Source organism: Lucilia cuprina, chromosome 4 (genome assembly GCF_022045245.1).
Source record: "Lucilia cuprina isolate Lc7/37 chromosome 4, ASM2204524v1, whole genome shotgun sequence".
In the NCBI taxonomy this organism is placed as follows: Eukaryota; Metazoa; Arthropoda; class Insecta; order Diptera; family Calliphoridae; genus Lucilia; species Lucilia cuprina.
Genome location: NC_060952.1, coordinates 33,996,949 through 34,021,282, shown reverse-complemented (window position 1 = coordinate 34,021,282; position 24,334 = coordinate 33,996,949). Strand labels below are relative to the sequence as shown.

General features: G+C 26.3%; 1 protein-coding gene across 1 annotated transcript in view; it reads right to left on the bottom strand.

The window, feature by feature from the left end:
• Positions 1-17,771: 17,771 nt before the first annotated feature.
• The window catches only part of LOC111677161 (heterogeneous nuclear ribonucleoprotein Q), a 43,028-nt gene continuing 36,465 nt past the window's right edge, over positions 17,772-24,334 (bottom strand). The window contains exon 10 of the mRNA XM_046950564.1: positions 17,772-18,172. Coding sequence (XP_046806520.1) covers positions 17,994-18,172 — 179 coding nt within the window. The 3' untranslated portion in view covers positions 17,772-17,993. The remainder of the gene's footprint in view (positions 18,173-24,334) is intronic.

The window sequence follows — 24,334 nt, the reverse complement described above, 5'->3', positions numbered from 1 at the left end:
GTCTAAAGTCAGCTTTTTAAATTTCCTTATTTAAATGATATCAAAATGTTTTTTGACGATATATACTAGCGGATATTTTGTTCTTAAACAATTGTCTGGTTCATAGATTTGAGTCGTATGTTTTTATAACCTTCTCCACTATAGTTTGAAGATATTATTTCTTAACAAATTTTTTAATTTTGGTCGATTTTATTTGTTGAGAGAGATATGTTTGCTCATCAAAAATAAAAGTTGCAATTTGACTCCAAAGTATAATATCATCTTAGCCATTCAGAAAATCGAGTCGAAAATAAAGTCTTGGAAAATAAGATAAAGGTATAAGTTGCTTCGAATTTCGTTGCTTCAAATGGTTCCATGGTAGATACGAATATTTGATAATATATTATTAAAGCAGTAGGGCCGCGGAGACACTAAATGTAACTTTCGGATAGACTTAATCAAGGTTGCTCATGTCAGCCCAACTAAATCGGTTGTCAACCCAACTAAATCGGGAATTTGTCTTTTAACAACAAATCATAATGATTGTTTTGAGCTTTATAGAATGAAATGAGGTCTTGGCAATTCCTTAAACGTTTTATAATATGCTGCTATCAAACCAAAGAACCTATCTTATCTGGTGCTAGCTGAATTAGCTCTTATTCAGAGTTTCGGACTTGTTGTTTTGTGGTTATTGGGCAGCTGCATGTGGTGACTGGCTGTGTTTGAATAATACAGAGGGAAGATAATCAAAGGCTACTCCAGCTCCTTGATAGTAAACGGAAGGCTTTTGCGCAAAGGGACAGCGATGGTCAGAGTTTACTTAGTAGTCATAGGGGGCACAGCTTGATAGGGTATCAGCGAATATGATTGCTACAAAGAAAAGGGAACATTAGGAAGTTAATTAGATGAAAGCAAAACCGTTCAATGCAATGAGGACTGAAAAGTGTAATATCAAACTACTGCAGGGAGTTCAGCGTACATATTGCTTGGATAATGGCGGTGCAATGTCTACTACTTCATCCAACACCAGAGCACTTACAGCCGATCGGCCCTTTACCTTAAACGAACTGACCAAAAGCGGTTATAGGACACGTCATCAATGTATGCTGCTTATTCACAATTATCAAACCTGCCTGATCGCATACCAGACACAGAATATGTCGGAATCTTTGAAACACTAATCGCAGATAGAATGTGTTGGTTAATGTGTATTAGAATTGCGAATGGCTTTAAATTGGGCGACAAAGTTGAACTGGGGTTCTATATTGAAGACCCAGAAACATAAATATACCGCCGTTTACCTAATCATAACACAATCTTCCAGACAGAAGCAAGGTTCTATATTGAAGACGAGCAATATATATTTACCGACAACCAGAAGGCAATTAGGGCGATACACCGTATTGGATTATAAGAAATCTTTAACTGAACAACGAAAATCCTATGGGTTGACCCTGATGAGAGCAAGGCGAAAATTTTCTCACGTACGTATTCTGCAAAATTGGACATGCGGATTTACACGTATGTACAGCATGTGGAGAGGACAGTGAAACTTTGGAGCCCTTTCTTTGCCACTGCCAAGGATTCGTCGAAGTTAGATCCAAGTATCTTGGAAGTGATGTAATTCCGAAAATAACATTCTTGTCTAATACTGATTGGAAGATGTTCAGGAAACTCATTCAGTTTCTTTTGTTTCTCATGATAAGGAGCGCACAACAGGCCCGATTGTGGCCTAGGTGTATTTCTTCGGATTTGATGTAGTATACATCCTCCTATCAACCTTACCTAAAACCGTATTGGATTTTAAGAAAGCTTTAACTGAATTTTCTCCCAGGGGTAAGGTTTACATTATATGAGTACCAGGCCACTCGGGAGTAGTCGGCAACGAAAAGGCGAATGTAGTAGTTTTAAAAGGGAGGCAGTTAACCTGACAAACGTAAAACCATTCGACACAACAAATGCAGACTTAAAAATTTGAGTGAGAGAATCAATCCCATTACGTCTCAGTGGCCCATAGGATTCCGAGCACATCTATGTAAATTTGGACGTGGTGATTCAGACGAATGTAGAGCATTTGGAGAGGACAGTGAAACTTTGGTGCACTTTCTTTACCATTGTCAGCCATTTGTCGAAGTTTGATCCAAGTATTCCGGGAATAAAATTCCAGAATAATTACGTACAGGAAACTGACGTGAAACATTGAAAATAATTCACTAAGTGAACAATTTATTGTCATGAAAGAGAGTGCACAACAGACCCTATAGTGGTCTAGGTGTAGTTCTTCGCATTTTCATGTAGTATTTATTTTTTATGTAGTATTCATCCTTCTATCAACCTTATCTAATGAGGACCGAAATAAAAACATGGGCCAGAGAATCTAAGTAGAAACAAACCAAACGACCCAGAAAGATTTAAGTTCCTATAAAAGTGTAATCGTGCTTTTAAGTATATAGTGATCGTTAAAGTAATTTTCTAAAGAGGATCTTATACGGAGGGTAGGGTTAATTATGAACCGAAACCAGTAATGAGTGTTAAACTAATTTTCTGATGGGGACCTTAAAGGGGGTATAGGGTCTTCTTCGCGGATTTTCAAAATTTATGTATCGCTATCTGGAAAACACGATGTAAGGTAGAAATTTCACGATCAGAGTTTAGCGCAGTATAATTCTTCAGAAAAGTATATTAGTTCAGGCGCAGATTCTCGGGGGTCTCCCAAAACTGAAAATTTTTCATAAAAAATATAAAAATAGGAAAATGAAAAAAAAATATGAAAGCAATAGTTACCCCCTACCAATCGAGCTGGATCCGCGGCTGCATTAGTTTCTGGGTTAAACATTTGTTGCCCATTTAAGAGCCTCTTTCTAACTTATCGATATTGATCATATTTTTGGATAAAATTTTAGAAAAATCTCAAGTTCTAAAGTGAAAAATTAGCTTAATCTTATGTAATAGGGATATATTTAGAATCGGGAGATACTTACCTACTATAATTTAATTCCATAAAAAAATAACACAATTATGTTTTTTTTTTCATCATATAAAAACTTTTTTTTATTTTTTTATAATAATTTTTCAAAGATTTTTAACAATAAAAAAAATGTAGGGGCTTTTTGTTTTTGTTGTTTTTTGTTTGTTTTTGCAATTATTATATAAAAAATGTGTATGTGAGTGTGTTCGAATTTCAAAATTAAATACAAAATTAAAGATTTTTTTCTATTTTTTTTTTTGTTTTTTTCTCTTTTATAACATTTCATTCTTTTAAGATGCTGTTGTTGTTGTTGATGATGTTAAAATAGTAGTTGGTTGGTTGTTTGATGTTGTTGATTGATTGGTGTTGTTGCTGGTTGGTTGTTGTTCTTGTTGTTGTTATTTTTTCTTTAAATTTGATGTTGTTGTAGTAAGATTTTTAGGCGACGTTACTTTAAAGCGGTTTATTGAACAGTTTTTTTTGTTTTTTTTTATTTTATCGGTTCGTAACACATTTTCTTTTAAGATTTTGTTAAAATCATTTTATTGTTTTCTTCTATACTATTGCAAAAGTTTAAACATTTTTTGTTAAATAAACTGTGAAAAACTAAATAAAACAGTTGAATAATAATTGCTTAATAAAAATTGTTTATAAAAATAAAATAAAAAAAAATTGTTTTTAAAGTAATAAAAATTATTTGTAAATAAAAAATATTATATATAAAAAATTATATATAATTTTTTGTTTAAGCTTAAAAAAGGCTTGTAGAAAAACAATAATAAAAAAACAAGGAATTATAAAAAAAACACATTTAAGTCATTAAAAAATTATTTATAATATGTATATAAAAAATAATAAAAATTTACTATTTTTTTCATTATTATTTTAAGGTTAATGTTAAAAAAAATTATTTTAAACAAATTAAAATGTTAAATTTGTTGTAGTTAAGGAAAAATATTTTTGAAAAAAAGAAACTAAGGATTTTTGTTTCAAAAAATTTGGGAACTTCTTTCACAGGTCTAACTATAGCTAAGAATGGAAAGGAATTTCGATATAATTTAAATAAGTCGACTCGTTCTGAGAGACACCCAAGAAAGGATAGGCACACCCATTTGTACAGAGTTAGAACCTTATTGGCTTTAAAGATATTTTTAATCGATTACTCTCCCTGGAGTAAGCTTGATTTACGAAGTATCTGGGGTACCAGGGTTCTCTGAAGTAGTCGGCAAAGAAAGAGCGAAAGCATTTGCTTAAAAGGATGGGAGCACATGGTACAGAAACCTGACGAACGCAAAAACATTTGACACAACGAGGGCTGAGTGAAAAATGTGGGAATTTCAAGTCTCCTAGAATAATAAAACGGTGGATAGAACCACAACGTGCTTCTGAGGTGACTCTTATGTATTGTACAAATATTATTGGAGGTATAAGTAAAATCCCACCAAAAACTCATGTTTTTTAATCTTATTTTCGTTCCCTAAAAATAGAGATGGTCTTTTAAATAACTTTTTGCTATTCATATCCCCGACTTTGAAACCCATTTATTTGCTTTTAAACTGATGTAATTATTCAAAATTTAGATATCTAAGGGTCCCCACCTTTGACCCCGTTAGAATTTTTCTCATATACCCCTGACTTGGCACCTATTTAGCTGAAGTATCTAACTTCTCGAATGACTGATATAAATATTTATAATTTAGATATCTAAATTATTTTAATACGGGAGGAAATAGATTTGAGTCACGTTGAAAGTTCCGAAAAAAAGATAAACTATTCTTAGAGCAGAATTCCGGACTGTATATCGGTATATGTTTTCGTTTTGAAAAGCTAACTTTTTGGAGGCATAACTCATTTAACAGTTCATGATTTAGATCCGAAATATATCTGGTAATTTCAGACATATGATTTTAATATACATACATATTTTGGTGTTATAATAATTCGGGGGATACAGTATCTCCAGCCAACCAGAACTTTGACCTTTGTCTAACATATTTGATCAGAGAACTCAATCTATTTGATCAGAGAACTCAATCTATTAGGTGACACAGAAATTGGTAGTTCCCGAGTTTCGGATTTCATCTGAGGCATCAATTTTAATTTAAAGACTGATTAAGGTTCAAATCAATATTTGAATAATAGTTTGGTACTGTTGTAAAGACAACAAAGACCTCTCGAAGGAAGAGTTATTATAATCTGGGGTCTGATCAGAGAACCTAATCTATTAGCTACATAGAAAGCGGTGGTTTCCGGTTTTCGGACTTTAACTTGTGGTTTAAGAAAGAAAATGTTTAAGGACTGATGAACATTGAAGGAGTATCTAGCAGTACCTATAGTTTGCTAGGATTTTACATTTTGACTCAAAATCTAATCAGAGAACCTAACCCATCAGAAGCTAAGCATCAGAAACCGATGGTTGCTGAGTTTTAGACTTCATCTTGTAGTTCATACAAGAAAATGTTTATTCGAAGAACGATGATTGTTGGGGAAAAGGAGGAGGTATCAGAACATATAGTTTGCCAGGATTTTAAATTTTGACTCAAAATCTAATCAGAGAACCTAATCTATCAGAACCTAACCATCAGAATCTATTGGTTATTGAGTTACAGACTGTATCTTGAGGTTTAACTAAAAAATTTTTATTTGAAGAATGATAACCGATTTTCAGACTTTATCTTGTGGTTCAACCAAGAAAATGTTTATTCGAAAAATAATGAACGTTAAAAACAATTGTCCAATTTACAATAGATGTCGTACGATTGTATCGTAGTATGTCGTAATTATATTATTGATTTGTTTTCATTTCAAAAAAAGTTAATGACATACAACGCTACAACGATACGACAGCGATTGTGAATTGACCAAATATTTCAAAATAAGTTTAGTAATCCGGAATCCGGTCGAAGATGTGACCATTTGGCGGTTAAACTTCTCTTGATTGTGTTGGTTGAATCGTATTGAATGAATGAATTTGTCGTTGAATTTATCTTCTTTGTCAGGCCAAGTTTAGATTTTACACAAAATTTTGGTTGCTTTGTTAATAAATTTGTGTTTTTTCCCAAATTTTAAGATTTGTTTCCTTAGTTTCTTTCTTTTATTTATAACTAAACAAATTTACAAATAAAAATTTTCATTAAATTATACGATTAATAGAAAGTTTTTAAACAAATAAAACCAAAATTAATGCGTATTAGTGTAAGTGTGTTTATGTTGTATGTAGATGTTGTAAGGAAAAATTGAAATAAATTTATAATTGTTAACAGGGAAAAGAAATTATTATAAATATAAGAAAAATATTTAAAAAATTTAACTTTTACTTAAAATTATAGCAAAACCGAAAAAAAAATTATGAACAAAATTTTTATTTTATTACTTTAAAAAATAAGAAAATTGTCAGTGTTGTTGTTGTTTAATTTACTTTTATAAGGGTTTTGGTTAATGCAAAAATATTGTCCTTTTTCTCTTTTTCTTAAAAGTTTTGTTTTTGTTTTTGTTTAACAGCAAAATTTGTTACTTGAAATATACGCTTTTGTTTTTTTTTTTTTTTTTTGAAGTTGTTAGAAGAATTTTGTGTTTTAGATTTTGTGCCAAACGATTTGTGTGAGCCAAATTATTATAAAAAACCTGGAAAATATTAAAATTTTGTTAAAAAATATATATAAAATTTGGAAAAAATTTTTAAAAATAAGTAAAAAATTTTGAAAAAAACGTTTTTTTGTTTTAGTTTTATTTTTTATTTTTATTTTTCTTATTCATGGTGTATATTTCAATTGTTTTTTTTGTTTTCGTTTTAAATTTATTTTATTTAATTTTAGGCCAATTATTATAATTAATAATATTAATTAATTAATATAGTTTTATGTATATATAATCATAATTATAATATAGTACATTTACAATAAAAATTGTTTTTCTTTAATTAGTTTTATAATTTTAAATTTAATTAATAATTATACAATTGTTTTGTTTGTTTGTTTAAATATTATACTTTTACATATGTACGCAGTCTAAGAGATGAGTTTTGTTTTTTTAATTAATAATTTTTTTAATTATATTTTGTTATTTAATTTAGTTAAAAATGAAAAATAATATTTATAGAAAATTTATTTAAATTAAAAAACTTAAAAAATAATTACACTTTTTCTTGTTTTTAATAATAATTCAATATTCAAAATTTACATTTTTTTTGTTTACTTTTATTAATTTAATTTATTTTGTTTTTTTTTTTTTAATTTTAATTTAAAATATAAAAAAATATTAAGTTAAAATATTTTGCTAAATTTAAACTTAAACAAAAACAAAAAATATATTTATAAAAAAATTATTATTTAACATTAAAATATATAAAAAAAAATTAAAACTTAATTTATAAAATTTGCCAAACGTTTTCTTTTCCCAAAAAAAATATTATATAAAATATAGTATATTTTATAATTATAAAAAATGTAGTTTTATGTTTAAACTTAATAAAAAATATTATTTTACAAAAATTTATGAAAAAAATTTAAACAAAAATAAAGAATTTTAACAAATTTTTTTAAAAGACTGCGTTTTTAAAAAATTCCTTTGTTTTGTAATCTTAAGGGTTTTGTTAATAAATTTAAAAGAAAATAAACTTAAAATAAAAACAATTACAATTAAACATTTTAAATCAATTTAACAAATAATGAAAAATCTTATAATAGCAAGCCAATTATTTAATTAATTAATTACTCAATAAAACATCAGTACAATTTGTTATTAAAATTATTAAAAAAATAAACTTAGAAAACTCTATTAGCAATTACTAAAGTTTTATTAAAACAAAAGTCACCAAAAGTCATTTTTGAAAAAAAAAATTAATTAAAAAAAAACAAAACATACGATTTTATATAAAAAAAGTTTTTTTGCATTAATTTTTTCCATTACAATTACTTTTAATTGTTATTTGGCAATTGCTTTAATTAAATTATTCACTTCAAAGTGATTACAATAGCTAATAGATTGATAATAATGAGAAAAACTTGTAATTGGTTATTGCTTAATAACACATTACAAGTAATTGTAATTGACTATTATATGAATTACTTAAATTAATTGTTAGCTTTACAAGTTATTAAAGTTAACAATTATTTGTAATTAAACGTTTCAACAATTACATTTGGAATTTACTTAAAAGTAATCTTTAAATAGTAATTTTTGCATTCATTTTCTGAATTATGTTATTTTGTAATTGTTATCATTACAAGTAATCATTACAAGTAATTGTTATTGATATTTCCATTATTAATACATGTAATTGTTAATGGCAATTATTTCACTTACAATTGATTCCATTAGCTTACACATTGATAATAACATTAACTTGTAATTGGTTATTGCTTAATTACACATTACAAGTAATCGAAAATAATCATTATATAAATTACTTAAAGTAATCGTAAGCTTCACAAGTCTGTTATTGCTCAAAACACATTTGTTCAATTCACAATCGGCGTTGTAAGTTTGTAGTAAGTTGTATTTTTTTATTACAATGCTACGACATCGACATTATAAATTGGACAATTCTAAAGTCTTTACAAAACGTGTTGTACACACGTTATATATCATACTCTCGTTGACATGTTTGAGAGAATTATTGAACATTTGGATCTCAAAGATAACTGGGATCTTAAGAAAAGTACTGTCGAAAAACACGCGGACAGAAATGGAAACTTTTAATTCTAAAAGAGGTGTCATATGATGAAATTTGGTTAATATGAATTCTACATTAAAGTTATTTATGCAGAATATCATCGTCATATCAGTGTATTTATAAGTGAATTTTCACCTCAAAGTAATTTTTTGAACGTGAGCGGAGCAAGAATCCCGGTCATTACGAAAATTGGCACTCATCAAGAAAATACAACCTTACAACGCTATGATGTTGATTGTGAATGGAGCAAATAGTTTTCCATTAGTTGTATATGAAGATCGCAAAAGCTTTAGAATTTCGAACAAAAAATTAAAGTTTTCATTTTAAAACTACTTGCTGCACGAAATAATGCACTGATTGTAAGTATTTTTAATAAGCTTCGTCCTAAGATCAATCAAAGAGCACGTGCCAAACTGAAAATTACGTTTTGTAGCTTGCGCACAAGGTTAACATGGACACATAGACGGACAGAGAAACATCGACTCCTGAGCCGATTTGTAATTTTAACAATAGCTAAATATCCTTCCCCATATATTGGTGTAGGATTAAATAATGCTAGAAATTATAAGACATTACAAACGTTACAACACTACGACACCGATTGTGAAGGGAGCAAATAGTTCCCAATTAGTTGTAAAAGATGATCTCAGAAGATTAAAGTTCTCATTTTAAAACTTCTAGTTGGGGAAATAAAAAATACTTTTACAATTTTTTTTAAACTAATTTTTCGTTAAACGTTCAGAAAATGTCTAAAGCTATGTATGTCCGGTTGTTAGATCGGTTAACAATAGATAAATTACACGGTTGTTAGATCTTACAACGTTGTCAGAAAATTGCTCAGAAAATGTCTAAAGCTAGGTCTATTATTAATGTTAGATCTGTCAATGTGCTGGCAATGAATTGCACGAAAATTTTACAGCATCATTGTCAGACAATTGTGAGAACATGACAGTTGTCAGTTTACACTATTGGCTATTGGTTGTTGTATGACATAAGTTGCCAGATCTTATAAAAAATAACATTTTCCTGATAATGACAAATGCATAATTACAATGATATGATAATGACAACGTAAGGTGTTTACATGGTTATTAGATATCTGACAATAATATTGTTTTACATTGCCAGACAATTGTGAGACCATCAATTTATCTGACAACAAAAATTTTCACTTGACACTATTGGCAATTGGTTGTTTTATGGCAAACGTTACCAGATCTTATAAAAAACATTTATCCATTGTCAGATGCATAATTACAGTTATATGATAATGACACCGTAAGGTGTTTACATGACATATTAGATGTCTGACAATATATTCTGACAATACTTTATCTAACAACGTTGTAAGACATATATTGTATGTTATGAGATTTGTTTTGAAAAGTTTTCTGACAATGTTGAAAGATCTGACAATCGTGTTCATGATAACAATCATGCAAATTTACAATTCTTGTTTTGCAACTTTGTCAGAATTGTTTTTTTTTTTTTTTTTTTTTTTTTTGATAATGTTGTTATTTATACTGTTATTTCATACGATTGTTGGAAAGTTTTTGTACATTTACTGCCAACATTGTAAGAACTGACAATTGTGGTGTATTACAGCTTTTATAATAACAATTTTAAAAAATTTTTTATAAACAAATTATTTTAAATTTTTTTCTTTTACAAATAATTCACATTAATATTTGTTTTAATGTTTGTTTATGTGGTACGTGAATACCCTTATTGTTTTTTTAATAACTTGTATATAAAATCGTATGTTTGGTTATTTTTTTCTTAAGAATTTACAACAATTTTATATTAAAATTTTAAAATTTTTTTTTTAACAATTTCTTTTAGAAAAGAAATAAAATCATTAATAAATTTCACAAAAGAATTACAACAAATAAAAACATTTAACAAAAGAGAAAAAGAACAAAATTTTGTTTTTATTACAAAAAAAATAAAAGAATTTTTAAAAAATTTTATATTTTAACAATTTTAAATAAAAGTATTAATTATAACTAAATTATTAAATAATATAAAAAAATAGTTAAAAATAACGGTTTAAAAGAAAATGACTTAATTGGCATTTTAAAAAAAGGGGCGTGGCCAAATTTTTTTTTGAGAGTAAGAAAGTTGTTAAAGAGTAATAGCTATAGAAGAGAAAGAGAGTATAGTTGGTGTGTGTGTGTTGTTTGTTGTTGTTGTTGTGGGTTACTTTTAAGAGTAAGTAGTTAAAGACAGTTTACTAGGAAATACAAAATTAATATTTTTCTTTTCTTTTTTTTGTTTTGTTTTAAAGTTTAAGGGATTAAATTTGCTTAAATTGTTTGGATTACATTCATTATGTTTTGTTTTCTGTTTTACTTTTCAATTCTATGTTTTTCTTATTTTGTTAATTATTATTATTTTAATTTAATTTTTAAGGGTATTTTGTATGTATAAATGTGTGTAAAGGGGAGGGGAGGAGAAGGGAAAGTTTATAATAAGATTTCTTATTTATATATATAAAAATTATTATGTATGTATATAATATATATATTTTTTGAATTTTATATTTTATTTTTTTTTTTTGGGGGAGTTATTAACTTTTTTTCTTGTTTTTTTTATATAAAAAAACAGTTTAATTTTTGTGTTTTTGAAAAGAAAAATAATTTTAAAAATGGAAAAATAATAAAGCAGTTGTGTTTTTTGTTGTTGTTGTTGTTATTTTATTTTAATTTTTTTTTTAAATCGCTTTTGTTTTTTGTGGTTTTTGTAGGCATTTAATTCTCACTGTTAAGTTTCCATATTTTTTTCTTTAAATATTTCCATAGAATTGTAGTTATTTTTCTTTTTTCAATTTATATTTTAATAAATTTTTATTTTCTTGTTAAAATGTGTAATTTTTATTGTTTTTTTTTTTATTTAAAAACTTATAATGTTTATTGTTTTTTGTTTTAAGTTAAAATTATTTATTTATATTTTCAATTTTTTGTTTCTTTTTTGTTTTTATTGTTAATATTTGTTAAATTTTGTTAAATGGCTTTAAACAATGGTATTACGTTTGTTTTCTTTTGTTTAAATAGGATACGTTTTTTTTTTGTTTAAGGAGTTAAAAATTGTCTTATTTTTTTAAATAAGTTTTTCTTGTTTTGTTTTTAATTGCTGTTTTTAAATATATATATTTTTTTAATTTCCTTATTGTTTTAATAATAATAATTAATAATATTATCAAATTGAGCTTAATAGATTTTGCATAGTTATTTTTTTATATGATTTTTGTGTGTGTATGTTTTTTTTTTTAAGGGGGGGAGGGGGGTCTTGGTAAAATCTTAAAATTATATATCTGTTTTTTTTTAAATCATTATTATTATTTTTTTCTTTTACTTAGTTAAGGCTATAGATTAATTGGAAATTTCTTCTTTTTTTTGTAAAATTTTTTTCATATTAATTTTTTTTTCACTTATAAAAAGATTTTTTCTTAAAAAAAATTTTTTTGTTTGTTAAAAAAGAAAAAAAAATATTTTTATTAGTATTAGTTAAATATTTGTTTTTTTTCTTATTGTGATGTGTATTTTAATTCGTTGCAAATGAGTACGGTTTTGTTTTGTTATTTTTAGTTTTTTAAATTATAAAAAGTATTTAAATTAATTTTTTTACAAATTATTTAGCATAATAATAAAACAAACAATTTTTTTTTATAAATTTTGCAAAATTTCATTAAATAATAAAGTTTTTCAGCTGCTTTTTTGTAAAAAACTTTTAAATTTATTTAAAAATTTAAAAAAAAATATTTTCAAAAATTTCTTAAAAAAATGTTTCATTAAAATTTCTTTAAAAAACTTTAAATTTACAATTAAAAAAAGAAAACTAAACTTCTTCAAGCTCGAGTTCAAATCTCCATTTTTTCAGCTGTTTTTTTGTAAAAAACTTTTAAATTTATTTTAAAATTCTTAAAAACAAATATTTTCAGAAATTTCTTAAAACTGCTTTCAAAAATAAATGTTTCATTAAAATTTCTTAAAAAAAAACTTTAAATTTACAATTAAAAAAGAAATTTTCTTTAAAAAACTAATGCAAAAAGGAAAACTAAACTTTTTCAAGATCGAGTTTAAATCTCCCCTTTCAAGCTAGAGTTCAAATCTCTCTTTTTCGCAAACATTTTTTTTCATAAATTTCTTTTAAACTCCCATTTCATAAAGATATATTCGTGTCCAATTCACAATTGATGCTGTAACGCTATAGCATCATAAATATCATAAAATTTTTTTTTAAATTAAAACTTTTGAAATAAAAACATAACAATAATAAACAAAAAATTACAACATACTACAATACAACCGTACAACACCGATTGTGAATTGAAAAATTAACAGTTTCTCATACCAAAAATTAAATTAAGACCGAAATAATAACTAAACGATAACTGAAAAGGGTAAAAAGGTGATCTAAGAAAAGAAATATCATAAAAATTTTTCAAATTAAAGTTTTTGAAACAAAAACAAAACAATAATAAAAAAATACGACATACTACGATACAATCGTACAACACCGATTGTGAATTGGACAATTAAAAGTTGCTTAAACAAAAAATTAACTTAAAACTGAATAACAACCAGTTAAACGATAACTGGAGAAATTGAAATCCAGAAAAAAAATTTTAGAACTTGTTCTAGAACGGGTGCAAACAGAATCACTTTAGATTCTGAAACAATAAAAACTTTAAAACTAGTCATGTCGCCATTACTTCTGGAACTCGTATCTCGGATGGGTAATTTTCAAACAAGTAGTTCTTGGATACGTGTTATACACTGTTACTATTGCACTAGTTCAATGGAACCTAGTATGCGTTTGGCAACACCTTCTTGGAATTAATTAAAGAGAAAATGCAATAAAATTAATAAATTAATTTTTTATTGAAATTTCGTACAAAAATTATTGGTCTCAACGCCTAAAACGAACTAGTACAGGTTATTATCATGCGTTCTAGAATTAGTTGTCTAACTAATAGAATTTCTGGAAATTCTATATAATTTTATAAGAAAATCCCAAAATGTTACTTCTTTTTAAGTTAAAATTCAATTCAACAAGAAAGTTTTGTTTAAAATAGAAACAAGTTTGATTTTTGAAATTCGGAAAAAACTACAATTTTGGAAAAAGGTTCTAAAGGTCTAATAAAAATATTTGTAAAGATCATTATTGAAAAGTTTCTACAAAAGGAAATTTCAAAAAAAAAATATATATATAAATTTTTGAAATTTTTTCTTGGGAATCGGCCTTAAAAGGAAATCAATTACATTTTCAATTATTTTACTTTAACAATTACTTGTTATTTTACTTTTAAACGAATGCAATAACTTTCTATTAAAGTTTTAATGAAAGCAATAATTTGTTTTTAAAGTTTTAACGAATACAATTACTTGTAATTAAAATCAATTACAATTACTTGTTATAAAAATTTAAACAATTACTTGTTTTTAAAATTTGAATAATTACTCGTAGTACTTCATTTTTCCTAATTACAACCTTACACCTTTTAGTACTTGTGAATGAAATTACTTGTTATTTAAGTTTGAACGAATACAATTACTTGTAATTAAAATCAATTACATGCTTTAAACAATTACTTGCTGTTATTTGCGTTTGTCAAATACTTACAATTGTAACCTTTTAACATTTATAATTATGTACTGGCTATTAAAGTTTTATCTATTACAATACAATTAAAGTTTTAACAATTACTTTTCAATTACTTCTTATCAATAATTATCTGTAATTGTATTTTGAAATCGACTACATGCTATTTGTGATTCTAACGATTACAATTACTTGTAATTACATTTTCTCCAATTACAATTAAAGTACTTTGTGTCCATTCTAAAGTATATTCAGTGGTGTTACTATGTAATTCAAAAACGAAAATGTGGGAATTTGTTACTTATAAACATTGTATTTCGAAAGGGTTTTTTTTTCGAATCAAAAGCTTCGTATCACAACAATAAGAGCCACAATCTCATTCTCCGGTTATCGTTTAACTGCTAGATATTCTGCATGTTAAAATACTTTTTTTGTTGTAAAACTGTCAATATATCGTTTCGATAAAAAATAACAAGAAATTTAGAAAATAAGGGTAAGACTTGAGACAAGAGGTTGAGAAAATGAATTTTGAAACTAACGTTGGCAGATCTGGCAATGTGTCATGACAATGTAATATTGTTAGCAAACAGGTAGATAGTCAGTTCAGGCAAAAACCTTACAATTTCTTAGCCATGGAATACAATTATCTACCAAGCAAACATTGTCAGTTTTCACTGTTGTCAGATTGATGTATGAAAAAAGTTGACTGATCTTATTTTAGGTGCATGTTGCCAATAAAAATTATCACGACAAATGTATGACAATGCCAAACGTAATGTGTTTGCACGATTGTTAGACCTGGTTCACACTAGGAAACTTATTTTTGGGAAACTTTTGATTTTTGTGTGTAAGAGATAGCGAAAGAAATATCAACGATCTCTTTCTCTCACGCACAAAATCAAAAGTTTCTCAGTGTGAACCAGGACTTAGATATCTAACAATATTATTGTTTTGTCAAATACTGACGGTTGTTAGACTTTTTTGAAAATGTGTCTGCAAACGTTGAAAGATCTGAGAGAATACAATTATCCCGCTAAACAAAAATTGTCATTTTAAGTTGTTGTCAGTTTGTTGTATATGAAAAGATGTTAGATCCTATTTAAGGTGCATATGTTCCAGGTTGCCAATCTGACAATGGTTCAATTATCAGATGCATTAAATTCACACATCTGACAATAAAAATGTTTGCGAAAATTATATGACAATGGTAAACGATATGCGTTTACGCGAATGTTTGATATCAGATAATGTTAATATTTTAAGAAATTTTGACAATGTTTTAAGACAAAAATTTTAAGTTTAGTTACACTTTTGCAGGACAATAAGGGTAAAGCTATATAAACACTGTTGTTAGATCTTACAGCATCGGGAGTAAAATATGCAAAAAATGTCTAACAACAGTGTGATCTTACAAATTTTGTCTTACAAAATTGTCCGTTAGGCTTTTTCTGTTAACGTTGCAAAACAAAAAATTGTAAGTTCACACGATTTTAAAACATTTTCTACACATATCACTGACAACATCGCAAGATCTGACAACCGTTTGTTACAGTTTTAAGTTCTCACGGTTGTTAGACTTTTTCTGAAGATCTGACATGTTGTCTGTATTTTCTTTTTTTTTCTCTAAATTTTGTTTAAGAAAGAGTTTTTTTTTTATAATTTCCATACAAATCCGACAATCTTAACGCTGTCACATTTGTTAAAACGGTTGTCAAATCTTACATTGATATCAATAAAATGTCTAACAATCGTATGAACTTTTAATTTTTGCTTTGAAACATTGCAAAACAAAAATTGTAAATTGTTACGGTTGTTAGACATTATCTGAAGGGTTTTCTGCTAACATTGCATGATCTGATAACCTTAGACATTTTCTGAACGTTTTTCTGACAACATTGTAAGATCTGACAACCTGTGTGTATATGTAGCTTATGAAGAGTTCTCTTTTTTTTGTAAATTTAATTTAAGAAAGAGTTTTTTTCATATTATTACCAAACAAATCTGATAATCTAAAAGCTGTGAAAAACGCTGGTCAGATCTTACAAGGTTGGCAGAAATATATACCAAAAATGTCTAACAGCAGTGTGACCTTAAAATTTTTAATTTGAAATTATAAAGAACAAAAATTGTAAGTTTTTAAGATTGTTAGACAGTTTGTTAAGGGTTTTTGCCAATAGTGTAAGATCTAACAAAGGCGTATGTATACATAGAGAGAGAAGAGAATTTTATAAAATTGTTTTAAAATTTTGAAAAAAACAAACTTTTTTTTAATAATAAATATAATAAAAATCATTAAAGCAAGACAAATATTTTCCAGCAGTTAAGAATATTTTTTCATAAATTTATTGATTTTCAAGAAAAAAAAAAAGATGTCTAAACAATTTCAAATTATAATAACAATTACAGCAGTTTTGGGTATAAAACAAACATAAATTTTCAATTTTCAAAAGAAGAAAATAAAAAGAGTTAAAAAAAAATAGACAATTAACATTACAAGATTATTTTCAATAAAAATTTCAATATAAGTTTTAAAATAATTTTCAATACAATAATACAAAACTTTGAGAATTTTTTTGTTTGACATGAAATTATTAAAAGTTAAATAACAGCAAAAAAAAATTTTAAAGCAAATTTTAAGTTTTCTTTTAAACAAAACAAAATTGAAAAATTCAAAACTTTAGCTTAAACAATTTTTTATAAAAATTTCACTCTTTTTTGTGGTAAAAAAATTGTTTTTTTTTTTTGTTTAATTTTGTTATAAAAAGCATGTGTAATTATATAATAATTAGACATGCTTGTTGTTGATTTAATTTAAATATTTTGTTTTTTTTTTTTAATTAATTTTTAGTTGTTGCTTAAGTTTTAGTTTTTTTCAATCATACAAAAAGTCTACTAATATTTTTTTTTATTTTATAAAATTTACTTTATAATCAAATTGTTTTTATATATTTTAATTCAATTACAATTGAATTCAGTCATTATTTTTTTTTGTATTTTCAAAATTTCTTTTAATTTTTTTTTTTATAAAAATTTAAACATAATTTTGTTTTTGTTTAAGCTTTGCTTACAAATCATTTTTTTATTTAATTATTTTATTTAAAAAAAAACAAAAATTTTTTTAATGGATTTATAAATAATTTTTTTCTGAACTTTTTTTTGCAACTTAAAAAAAAAGAAATTATAATTTTTATTTTTTTTTTAATTTTTTCAATTTTCTGTTAATTTTTTTTAATAACTACATATTTTTTATAAAAATTAAGTGCTTTGTTTTTTTTTTAAATAATTTTGTTTTTTTGTAATAATTTTGTTAAGATAAAAATTAAGCGATTTTTTTCTTTTACTATTTTTTTGTTTTTAATAAGAGTTTAATTAACAACTAGACTTTTTGTTTTTGTTAATTAAGAATAAAAATTGTTAATTTGTTTTGTTAAGGGACGCCTGTTAAATATTGTTTTCTACTATATTTTTGTTTGTTTTATTATATTAATTATTATTATTTTCTTTTTGTTTTTGTTTAAATAATTTTGTCCATAAGTATTGCTTGTTTTATTATTATTATTATTTTTAATTTTAATTAAATTTTGTTTTTCTTTTCTTCTATAAAATGTAATTATTGTAGATGTGTATGTCTGTGTGTTTTTAGCTTTAATTATTATATAATATTATTTTTTCTTTCTTTTTTTCAAATTTAAATTTTGTTATAAAATTAAAAAAAAAAACATGTATAATTATTTTTTTATTTGAATTGAAATTGAAAATTTAGTTTTTTTAACTCCAAGTTGAAAACGTATCCGTATACCATTGTTCACCATTAGTGCCTAATGGTTGTTGTGGTAGTGGTAAACTGCCCCAACTGCCGCCATTTCCTATTAAACCGCCTGGGTAACGTCGCTTAATATCTGCTGGATTTTGGTGACCTCCATCAAATTTACGTTTACCGACTACTACTTCAGTTATGTCATCATCATCATCATCATTGAGCACATAGTGTTGTTAATAGTAGTTGTAGTTGTAGGGTTCGTTCGTTTGTTTGTTTGTTTGTGTATTTTCGGTTTTGGGGAAAGAATTTTTAAACCAAAAAAAAGAGAGCATTTTTTTTGTTTAAATTTTTTTTACAAAGAGAAAAAAAGGAGAGAAAGAAAGAGATAAAATATAATTTTATTGTTATTTATAATTTTAATTTAGTTAATTATGTTTTATAGAAACAATATTTTTTTTTGTTATTTTTTAGTTTTTAATATATATATATTTTTTCTTTAATAATTAATATTTTATTTTAAAAAAAAAGATTATAATGAAAAATATATAAAAAGAAAAATTAATAAAACCAAACAAAATTTTTTTCAAATCTAAAAGTTTTAAATTTTTCTATAACGAAATTTTTTTTTTGAAATCTTAATTGGAATTCATTAAATATTGACTAGAAGCTTTGATTATTCCGAATTATATTTCCTAAACGTAATACATTTCAAACAAAAGATCGTTCTAATAGCAACCAAAATATATCCCTCGAAGAGAAAATTGCTATCGTGAACTTGTTGTGAACATTTCATTCACAATAGTTGATTTTGTATGTAACAGCTGTTCAATCAACAAATTTGACGCAGGGGAATTTTTTCACGACAAAAAAGTTAGTGAACGAAAAAACGATAGGGTGATAGCGAAAATTTTGTTGCCTTTCTAAATGTTGTCTATGTCTTCGTTATTCGTGAACCCATCCAGCTAAATTTCAATATAAAACTTCTTAAAAGATAGAATAGTTGTTGATTTGTATACTGGGGCCTTTCGAAAGTTCTCATACTGTTATCTATCAAAATTTTGCTTATATCTTTGTTATTTGTGAATTCCAATATCAAACTTCTTAAAAGGTATCTGGGATCTTTAGAAAATTATTTTCTAAACACACATCGACAAACGAATGCTTTGGACCCAGCTGATATTTGGGCTCTTCGAATAGCATACGAAATTCCTGTCAAAATCTAGGTTATTTCATGAACTGATTTTTGGATACGATGATTAAGTTACCGAAGATATCTGGAGACTTTAGAAAATTGTTTTCAACTTACATACAGACAAGAAGAGGGACGAACAATGATAAATCACGATATTGATAATTTGGGGTCTTTAAAAAATGTATTTTCAACAAACACACGGACAGTAAGAAGAACGGACTACGATAAAACGGCTTCACTATCTTTAAGAATTCAGAATATGCTTTATAAAGTCGGATATTGATAATGTAGAAATTACAAAACAAATGACAATAATATATACATAATTGCCCAGGCAATTGTGGATCGGTGAGGTATCGTCTCCAAAACTGGTTAAAAGAATGACAATAATAATCTACTTGAGCAAAATGTGTCAATTTATATTGAGTTCCTTTCCTCGGATTTGGTTATCTAAAACAAGTTCAAATGAAATTCTAATCATCAGTAGAAATTCTAGAATTCCCTTTATACAAGTTCAATGAAATGGTCTACAATCTTATCAAAGGGTTTTGAAAATTTTAAATTTTAAACTGAGATCTTCTTTGATCTATTGAAGAATATATCACATCGAATTATTACATATTTCGGAAAGTATTTGCAGGCATGTTATGTATAATAAATTCCCGAGGCAATGGGAAATAAACCCCCCGGGAATTATTATTCATAATTGGCCAGATAGAGACGGGACAATCAGACATTGATTGATATCTGAGTTGATTAACTGAAACACGTTCAGCTAAAATATTTGATCATCTTATTTAATGTATTTCTTGATCTCCCTTTGAACCAGTCTCAGAATTAATCTTTGAGCTAGTCTTAGTAGTAGTTAATGAAATAGTCTACGAACTAATCATAGGGTTTTGAATTTTAAACAAAGATCTCTTCTAAGTTGATCACCTGAAAAACGTGCTGATGTCATAGCCGATTATATAAACCAATGACGATCAGACCATGTTTGTATTGAACTTGTCTCCGTATTAGTCTATAGACTAGTATATCAACTAATTCATGGACTAGTACGTAAATTAGTTGATTGACTTAGTTATTTATTGTATTTCGATTCGTCAATGAACTAGTAGAATATAATCGCGCATTGTCTAGTCTATGAATCAATTTACTGTGTAGTCCACTCCCTCCCCGAATTCATGTTACCTAGATGAAAGACTTCATCTTGGTGTGATTGCAATCCCAAGAAAAGAAGTGCTACTTAGATCTCTAGTCTGCTAAGACTATAAAATGCTGATGATTAAATCAAATCGAACCAGACAACCACATATTTCGGTACCATAGGAACTGGTTGCCCGTAGAGGACAGGGTTTTGGACTTTGTCTTGTCCCGATAAAATCCCTTCGGGATGCATGTTGTGCCTGTGGTTTAAACCCAAAAAACCGCCGAAAGAGAATGTCGCTTAAAAGACTGATGCACTGTGAAATCGATAGTTCGGGATAAATTTGGTACCGAAACAACAGATTCTTCACATATACAAGTGATTGTGGGACTAATCTTTAGAAATGAGTTAAGTGTATATAATACAGTATGTATGTAGGGGTATGCGAATCCTACACAGACGGGCAAAGTACCTCAAGTTAGTTTTTTTTACATCTCGGAAGTTAAGCAATGGGGCAGATAGCTCAAGTACTTAAGTAAAATCACCTCTATTTTGCATTTCGATTAAGTTTACGCATACAGTTACGCAATGATCGAAAAAAGGTATTCCAACAAAAAACTGAATCGTAAGAAAAAGGAGCAATTCCTTACGATTGTGTGTATTCAGCATTTCGATCGTAATTACGTTTTTGTAAGTTGTTGTTTATGTGGCCGAGTTTCGAATCGAAATGCAGAATACCAAAGTTTGCCAAACTGAGAACATTTCGATTGAAGTTGTGTATCTCACCTGCGTGTAAGATACACAATGGGGCGTTGGTGAGTTGTCAGGAAGCTCACCCTTTGGGTGAAAAAAACCACCGTGATTTAACACCGACATGACAGATGTTGACGTAAAACCCTTGACTTGCCTAATTTACTGTTAAACTATATTGAATTTTTTATATTCAAAATACTCTTAATATTTTTAAAAGCTTCTAGCAAATAAAAGCTTTTAATAATAAACTTAAATTCGAAATAAATTTTTAAATATTTTTATACAAAAAAAAACAACATTTATTAACTATTACTTACCAATTCTAGAAATAATAAAAGCTTTTTATAAAAAAATTTTAAATAATTGTATTTAAAAATAAAAATGATGCCGCACTATACCTTTTGATTTAAAAATCCTTTTAAACTCTCTTAACAAATTAAAATCTTTTGAAAAACTTAAAAATTTCGTTATAGAAAAACTGTTAATAATTTAAACAAAAAAATCTTTTTTACACAAGACTCAATTTTATTTTCTTGAAATTTATTTTTTTTTATACAAAATTTTGTAAACAAAAATTATTAATTAAGAAAATAAAAACAAACTTAAAATAAAAAATTTTTAAATTTTCTTTTTAAAAAGGTTTTTGGAAATTGGAAAATTAATTTTTTGTTTAAAGAATAATAAGAAAAAAAATTATATATTAAAATTTATATAGGAGTCGTGGTTAAAACGCGTACTAATAATTGACAATTAAACAGTAATAAAAAGAAACTTAATTTTTAAATATTTATAATCATAATAAAATGAATAATAATAATAAAATTACATAAAATAATATAAACAAAAAAATATGGGATGTGAGTGAAAATGAAAAGAAAATTTTCTATAACTAAAAAACAAGGACATATAACAAAAAAAATTTATTTTACAAATTTCATAAATTATTTGTTTTTGTTTAATAAAGATTTCAAATTGGAAAAATTAAGAAAAATATTTTGAACTGAACTGAGGGAAATTGAATTTATCGAAAGAACAAATTCTTGATTCTTGTTAGGTTTTTCTTTTAACGATTCTTTAGATTACGTTCAATAGGTTTATGCGTGGACTCCAATCGACGCTAGTTAATAATATATAAAAAATATAATATAAGAATTAAAAGTATAAAAATTTATTTTAAAAAAACTGAATTTATAAATATGTGTTTTAAATTTTTCAATAACTTTATTTTAAAATTTTCAAAAACTCTATTTCTGCGATTTTTTTACTATCATAAATTGTTCCGATTTTTAAACATTCTAAATACTTAGGATTACTTTAGGAGACATAGAAATAAACATTGAAATTTTATGACATTAATATAGGGCCCTTTACACGATCACACTTTGTAATGAAAAAGTAAAATGAAATTTTTTTCAATGTGTGATGGTTTCCTTACATATTGCGTTTAGACGATTCCATCAGTAGTTTTCTACAAAAAATTTTGACAGATCATATTTTTTGTGTGTTCGTGTGAAGGCGGCTTAAGTGTTTGTTAGTATTGCCGTAGTTTCTAGTGGATATACTCTATTGAGCTTTTAACAGTTTGACAGATGGACGCATATGGCTCGATCGTTTAAGAATCTAATAAGGATTTAGAATCTACATATTTGCAGACTTTTGCGGGTTTGCGACTAAAATTTCATGTTGTCAAATTACCTCTTTTCTAAATAGTACAGATACGAGACGATTAAGTTTCGTACATATTTTTCCCCTTTTTAAATCGTTTCATCTTTCCGAAACGTGAAACAATCGTAAAACGATCTGAAGTTGAATAAAATTGTGTTAAGATAGAATTAAACATGCTACCTAATAATTCATTAAAAACCAATTGCATACATTTATAAAATTTAGACTTTTCTGTGGACTGGTTCATATACGAACCAAACTGTGGACTAGTCTATGAGCTAATCAATGAAATAATATATAAATTAGTCTATAGACCAAACTATGTATATAAAAGTCTACGGTCTAATCTAGAGATTAGTCTTGGACTAATCTTAAAACTAAATTATGAACTGATTTATAAAAAAATATATAGCTATAGAATAGGTTAAAGACTAGTACATGGACTAATGTCCAGAGCAGTTTATATAATAGTCTCGTTATAGAGAAATGTAGGAACTAGGCTATCCACTAATAAATGGACTTATTTATGAACTTATAATGAATATTTTGAAGTCTACAAACTAATAGGCAATGGTCTAATCTAGTCTTGTTATAGAAGTGTATGAAGTAGTCTATTCTGTAATCTATAGGCTAATATATATATATATAATATTCTATAGACTAGTCTATGGACTGATCTTCAGCCAGGTTATAGACTAATGTTATAGACTAATGTATGAACTAGTTCATTAACTAATAAATGGACTAGTTTTATAGAACAATTTGTTATAATGAATAGTTTACGGTCTAATAATCTATAAATTAGTCTATAGACAGAACTATATTAAAGTATACGGACTAATCTAGAGACTAGTCTTAGAACTAATTCTAGAATTAATTTATAAACTGATGTATAGAAAAATCTATAGAATCGTCTAGTTACAGACCAGTCTATCTATGAAGTATTCTATTCACTGTGGACTCTATATATCATATAGGCTAATAGACAAGAAAATGGCTTAATCATTAGAAAAGTCCCTAGACTAGTCTATGGATGAACTAAATTATACTGACTAGTTTACATGAATAGTAAATGGTCTTATCTATAGATTAGAACGTTATAGACAAATTTATAAACTATGCAGTCTAATCATTAATAAATGGACTCACCTATGGACTGATATATGAAATAGTCATCTTGCTAATCTATAGATTAGTTAATGCATCTATAGAATAGTCTAGTTATAGAATATGAAATGTATTCACTAATCTATGGATTTGTCTTTGAATGAACTAGTCCATTCACTAATATATAGAATAATATCATTGTTCTATAGTTTTATTACTAATCTATAAATTATTATACATATATATGTATCTACTGACTAGTATATGAACTAGTTTAATGACTATACTATGGACTAGTCTATGGACTTAACTAGGGTATATTTTATAGACAAGTCTATGTCTCAATAGAATAACCTAGTTATAGACATATCTATAAAGTAGCCTATTTCCTATAGACTTGTACATGTACTGATCGATAGAATTATCTATAAATTGACTAGTCTACGGATTTATACAATAGTCTACTTAGAGATCTGTAGATTAAT